General features: G+C 65.6%; 1 protein-coding gene across 1 annotated transcript in view; it reads right to left on the reverse strand.

The window, feature by feature from the left end:
* The window catches only part of FASN (fatty acid synthase), a 27,079-nt gene extending 21,743 nt beyond the window's left edge, over window positions 1-5,336 (reverse strand). Inside the window, exons 1-8 of the mRNA XM_011998188.1 lie at window positions 5,190-5,336; window positions 4,263-4,415; window positions 2,508-2,681; window positions 2,130-2,330; window positions 1,771-1,893; window positions 1,579-1,694; window positions 1,341-1,475; window positions 123-585 (exon numbers count right to left, since the gene is read on the reverse strand). Of these exons, the coding sequence (XP_011853578.1) occupies window positions 123-585; window positions 1,341-1,475; window positions 1,579-1,694; window positions 1,771-1,893; window positions 2,130-2,330; window positions 2,508-2,681; window positions 4,263-4,415; window positions 5,190-5,316 (1,492 nt within the window). The 5' untranslated portion in view covers window positions 5,317-5,336. The remainder of the gene's footprint in view (window positions 1-122; window positions 586-1,340; window positions 1,476-1,578; window positions 1,695-1,770; window positions 1,894-2,129; window positions 2,331-2,507; window positions 2,682-4,262; window positions 4,416-5,189) is intronic.
* Window positions 5,337-6,253: the final 917 nt, after the last annotated feature.

The following is a 6,253-nucleotide window of genomic DNA, read 5'->3' on the forward strand; positions in this document are numbered from 1 at the left end:
GCCATCCCGTGCCACTGCGTGCCCATCCCTGTCCCAGAGAGCACCTCAGGAGACCACCAGCTCCAGCTCGCCTGCCCTCTCCCCAGAGAAGGGACCACCTTGGGGACAGAGTGTGGGCTCACCAGAGCAGATGAACCAGAGCGGGCGCTCGCCAGCGGGCACCTGCTGCACCTCTGGGCCACCGTGCTCGCCACCCAGCACGGCATAGCCGCGGAAGGGCATGGCCGTGGTGGGGATGGCCGCGATGTCATTCAGCATGCTCAGGAAAGCCAGCTCCTGGCTGTGCTGGAGGCCCTGCTCCAGCAGCTCCTGCACGGCCTCAGGGGTGCGTCCACTAGCCCGCAGCAGACGGGGCAGGCTGGCGTGTGGGGCGGGTGCCGGGGGCGGCTGCGTGTGGGGCCTCAGGATGACGTGCACGTTGGAACCCCCAAAGCCAAAGGAGTTGATGCCCACGTTGCCACCACGGACAGGCAGGGGCTGGGCCACCACTTGCAGCCGCCCATCCAACAGTGCTGGGATCTCAGGGTGGGGGCTGTGGAAGTGCAGGTTGGGGGCCCAGAGCCCGTGCTCCAGGGACAGCAGCACCTGTGGGGGTACATGGTGGGTGGGCAGGCACCCCACTCCCTGCACTGCTGCCTGAGCTGGGGGCAGGCACCGCCCCGGGACGCTCACGTGGGGCCAGGGTTCCAGGGCCCTCTCCGACACACTTCCTGTCCCCAACCTAATCCTGCCATGGCACAGGGGTCTGATGACTGAGCCGCCGTGGCCCTGCCCTCAGCTTGGTCCAAGACCTCCCCTTCGGGCCTTGCTGCCTCCCAGCCTGATGCGGACCCTCCAAAGCCTGGCTGTGGCCTGAACACTAAGGCCCCCTTGGTCCAGATGTTGCATCTCAGAGGCTGCAGAGGGCCCGAGTGACTGCGGGTGTCGGGGCTCCTGGGCCTGGCCTCTGAAGAGCCGCAGGCCTCTGTTAGTGGGTTGGGAAGCTGTAGACACGGGTGGGCAACACGGGAGACCCTGATGCTGCAGCTGACCTCCCCCAGGCCTGCTCCTGTCTCGCTCTTCCAACCCAACCGGCTCCTCCAGCTTGGCTCCATGTCTGGCAGGCGCTCGGCAGGACGTGAGACCCCCAGGGAAGGTCCAGCGAGCCTGGCTATGAGCTCTCCCTGCTGTCAGCCTCAGTGCCTCTGCTCAGACCCGAAGCATAGCCCGGGGGACAGGGGTTCCTGGTGGGGAAGCCCCTGCCTCCACTTGGCAAACGGGAAGCAGCAGTGCCCAGCCATGGCGCAACCCAGTCCCAGGAAGCAGGGGGCTGAGGGTTCCCCAAGCCCAGCTCCACCTACCTTGGCCAGGGCTGCCAGCCCCGAGACTGGCTCCGGGTGCCCCATGTTGGACTTCGTGGAGCCGACGAGCAGTGGCTCCTGGCGGGTGGCGCACAGGGCTCGGGCGATGCCATTCAGCTCCTGGGGGTCACCCACCTGTGGGAAACACGGGGGGGGTCAAGGGCTCTGGCCAGGCCACCTCTCCAGGCGTGGGCATGGGTTAGGGTCACGGGGTGGTGAGTTGGCAGGGGCGCATCACCTTGGTGCCTGTGCCGTGGGCTTCGATGTACTCAAATGACTCAGGGGCCACTCCAGCCGACTGGTACAAGGAACGGATGAGCTGCTCCTGGGCCTCTCCAGAGGGGAAGGTCACGCCTGCGGAGGGCTCGGCTCAGTGCTGCGGCCCCAGTTCCGGCTCCCACCTGCCCCCAGGCACCCCGGCAGAGCCCACCTTGCTCCTTGCAGCCGTCTGTATTGGTGCCGGCGTTCAGGATGGTGGCGTACACCCGCCGGGCCAGGGACTTCTTGGTCAGCAGGACGGCTACCACACCCTCCGAGCGGCAGTACCCGTTCCCTGGGCGGAGCAGCACCTCAGGCCCCAGGCTCAGCCCCACACTGGCCCTCACCCCACCAGGAAGAGCTCTGGGGTGTGGCGTGGGTGTTTGGGTGGGGGGTCCCGGGAGCTGGCAGGATGCTACAAGGCATGGGGCGGGTACAGGGGGCCATCCCGTGCCACTGTCCTGGCTGCCTTGGCCGCACCGGCCACACACTCCCATGCCACTGTCCTGGCTGCCCCGGCCGCACACTCACCCTCTGCGTCGAAGGCCTTGCAGGTGCCCTCGGGGCTTAGCATCCCCAGCCGCAGGAACTGCACGGAGGTGTTGGGCTTCAGCAGGACATTGATGCCCCCCACGATGGCGGCAGGGCATTGCCCGCTGGAGATGGCCTGGTAGGCGCTCTGCAGGGCCACCATGCTGGAGGAGCAGGCCGTGTCCAGGGCGATGCTGGGCCCTGGAAGGAAGGGCGCCACGGCTCAGGTGGGGCTGCGAGCCCAGGAGACCCCGGGCATACCTCCCGCCACCAGGCGGGACACACGCTACACGGAATGAGCCCACACCACACGGTTTCTGCTCAGCACGTGGGGACCTGAAGGCCACCCACCATTGCAGGAGGCTGGGCAGGACCCACCTTTGAAGTCGAAGAAGAAGGAGAGCCGGTTGGCCATCATGGCTCGCTGGCAGCCCACCATGCTGTAGCCCACGAGCGTCTCAGGGTCGCGGCTCAGGGCCTCCGAGGCCTCAGAGCCGCTCACGCCCACCCAGACGCCAGTGTGTGTCCCTCGGAGTGAAGTTGGGTTGATGCCTGCCACAAACAGTGGTCAAGACCCCACGGCTGGGTCCCACAGTGCAGCCCGCCCATCAGCCAGCCTGCCCGCCCGCCCGCCCGCCCATGCAGCTCTAGGGTGAAGGTCCTGTCTCAGCCTACTGGCTTGGGGTGGGGGGCCATCCCAGTGGGACCCTGGAAGGGGCCTAAGGAGGGTGAGGTGTGCTGTAGAGGGGCCGGAGCAGAGCCTGTGGGCAGCAGCCAGCCCAGGTGAGGCCTGGAACAAGAACCAGGTCATAGGGGGAACGAGGCGGAAGGGGCAGGCGGGCCCAGGGGAGGGCACCAGGCGCGGCCAGAGTGGCTCCGGGAAGGACAGAGGGCTGCATTGTCCCCAGGCGACGCCTTTGGCCCCTGGTGTCACCGGCAAGCTCTGATGAGCCCGTTGGCCAGTGGCCTCTCCAGCACCAAGGGCAGCCTGCGCCAGGACAGGCCGTGATAAGGAGCCGAAGAGACAAAGACCAAGTGTCCAAGCTCAGAAAGGAGAGAGGAACACCGGCCACCCCCAGGGGAGCAGAACCTCAGTCTCGGGGTGGGGCCTGGCAGCAGGAAGGGCGCAGGGGAAGGGCCTCCACCTCTCAGCCAGTAGGGCCCCTCCTTGCCCCGGTGGGTTGGCTCTGCCCTAGGGTGGGTGGATGTGTGAACCGCTCACGCCCAAGGGCAGCCAGGGGCTCAGCCTCCCCCATCAGGAGGTCCTTCTCCACCCAGGGAGGGAGCTCCTGAACCTTAAGAAACGGTGTGGCCGGGCGCAGTGGCTCACGCCTGTAATCCCAGCACTTTGGGAGGCCGAGGCGCGTGGATCACAAGGTCAGGAGATCGAGACCATCCTGCCCAACATGGTGAAACCCCATCTCTACTAAAAATACAAAAATTAGCCAGGCGTGGTGGCACACGCATGTAATCCCAGCTACTTGGGAGGCTGAGACAGGAGAATGGCGTGAACTCAGGAGGTGGAGGTTGCAGTGAGCTGAGATCATACCACTGCACTCAGCCTAGGTGACACAGTGAGACCCCGTCTTAGAAATGAATAAACAAATAAATAAATATAAATAAAAAAGAAATAATAAAAAAAATGGCGTTGCGCTTGTCCGAGGTCACGTGCCAGCCAGAGCGTGGGCCAGGCTGGCGGGATGGGGTGGGAATGCCTAGGGTTGGGGAACGTGGGCAGGGTGGTGGGGAGGATGGGAGCGGAGAGACAGCAGGGCCAGTGCTACCTGCTGCTTGGCTGGTGGGGTGGGGGCCCAGAGGGCCCCTCAAGAACCTCCTGCTCTGCCTCTCATCACTCTAGCCCCTGCCCCTGCCCCAGCACCAGCCAGACATAGGCAGTGAGGAAACTGGTACACCCAGGTCAGGGCACACCCATGACACCTCTGGGGTGCAGTTGTGAAACCGTGGTCTACCCCGTGGCCCACACCTCCCTGAGCCCGTTGGCCAGGGGCACAGCCAGGGAGCGCAGGTGGTGCCGGCACCTGGTTCTACCAGAACCAAGAACAGAGAGAGCACTGCCTATTCCACACGGGCAGCAGGAGCCCTCGGCACAGCAGTCTCGAATGCCCGACCCACCTGCATCCACGATGGCCTCATAGGTGACTTCCAGCAGCAGCCGCAGCTGAGGGTCCATGGTGTGTGCCTGCTTGGGGTGGACTCCAAAGAAGGAGGCATCGAACCTAGACAGGTCCTTCAATTTGCCGGACCGCCGGGGCAGGCCGTAGAGCCCTGCGGGACAGGCAAGTGTTTAAATCTCTGACTGACGCTGCCCAGAGATGGGGGCCCTGTGGGGTCCCTAGAGGGACCACGGTGGAATTAAGGACTCTCTGCTATGCCTGGGAGACCCAAACAATGGAACAGGCTCCCCAGGAGGGGAAGACCGTGGCCCCAAAGCGGGGACTGGTACGACCAGGTCTGTTGCACAAGACCCAAGCCCTAATCCAGAGATGGGCCCCAGAACAGAGAGAGCTCGGTGGGAGTGAGGCTGGGGGACCCTCTGCCTGGCTGCTGCCTCAGCTCCACCATGCTGACTCACAGCTTGCCCGTCAGGTAGAGCTACTCTGTGGAAGAGCCTACTGGGCGTGGGGGAGTTGGACCAGCCTCCCGGAGCGCACCTGGTATGCAACCTGCCAGCTCAGGACACAGGCGGGGGCAGCCTGGCTGGAAGGGCTCTGGCCCCCCACCTGCCCCCTGCATGGGTGACAGTCCCCAGCCCGTGACCCATCCTCTGAGCTTGGCTCCTCCGTAACAAGCAGGTGGGCCCTGCCTGGGCTGGCCCCTGGCCTTGCAGCTCTTGGCGGAGCCTCCTGGGCGCATTTTCTAGGCCATTCTGGTGCAATGTCCAGGAGGGAGGCTGCAGCTTGGACTCGCCCATGGGTGACCAGTGGCTCTGCGGCTGGCACCAGGCTCAGGCCAGTGCCTGGGTGCTGAGGACACAGTGCAGCAGGGAGGCTGGTGTGCGGACTTCCCACCCCGGGCACAGGGAGTCCCGCAGCCACATACCCGCCTTCCAGCGACGGTCATCGTCCGTAACCATGTCCACACCGCCGATGAGGTTGTCCCAGAACTCCTGCAAGTTCTCCGACTCCGGAAGCTTCCCGGACATACCGGCAATCACCACCTCCTCCATGGCTGCTCTGCGGGGCGGGCCGTGTGAGTGCCCCACACATCCCGGCCACAGCACCCCCGTTAGCCTCGGCACCCAGAATGGGCGGGCAACCATGGGGCCAAGTGCCACCCTGAGGGTCCATGTGGGCCCTGGCCCCGCTCTCGCTGGGAGGGGCTGCGTGCTCTGGGAACAGGCCCACCTCTGGGCCCTGACCCATTCAGTTCCGGGTATTGGCTAGGGGACCCCACTGGGGCCCTGCTGCCCTGGCCTCCCCAGGAGTTAGTAGTTTCTGCGCCTGTGTCGGCGTCCACTCAGCTGAGCCTCAGCCCTCCAAGGCTCCTGGAGCTTGTCCCAGACCATCCCTAGGGGCGCCCGGGGGCTCACAGTGAAGGGCAGGCAGGCCACCCGAGATGGGGACAAGGCCCCAGGTGGCCAGCCTAAAAGGCATCAAGGAAACGGAGAGGCAGGGTCCCAAAGCCGGAGCATGGAGGTGGCAGAGAGCCCTAGAAGGGGGTACTCAGCGCTCATGCCCACCCGTGCTGGGGTGGAGGCCTGCTGTCCAGGCCAGTCCAAGAGCCACCAAGGCTGGGGAGGGACGAAACGGGGATAGGCCTGTGCTCTGTGGGAAAAGGGGCCCCTGCCCCACTGTGGACCAACCCAGCCAGTCCAACCCCTCCAGCAGGGTCCAACCTGGAGAACCGCTCCTGGCCAGGACACGCAGGTGTTGCCTGGCACCCCTCACCTGCGCGGGTGAACCCACAGACACTTGCTTGCCTCCCCATACCCACCCAGAACACAGCAGGCCCTCCCTGAGGCCCGGGTCCCTAAGACCCCGAACGGGTGCCCAGGCTGCCGGCTCCTCATCCACAATGGGGGCTGGTGCAGCCCTGGGGGGAGGGGGCGGAGGCCAGCCCTGGTCTGGCCACTTGCACGAGGCCCCAGGGCCTGATGTGCGGGC

The sequence above is a fragment of the Mandrillus leucophaeus genome, unplaced genomic scaffold (assembly GCF_000951045.1).
Source record: "Mandrillus leucophaeus isolate KB7577 unplaced genomic scaffold, Mleu.le_1.0 Scaffold1, whole genome shotgun sequence".
NCBI lineage: Eukaryota > Metazoa > Chordata > Mammalia > Primates > Cercopithecidae > Mandrillus > Mandrillus leucophaeus.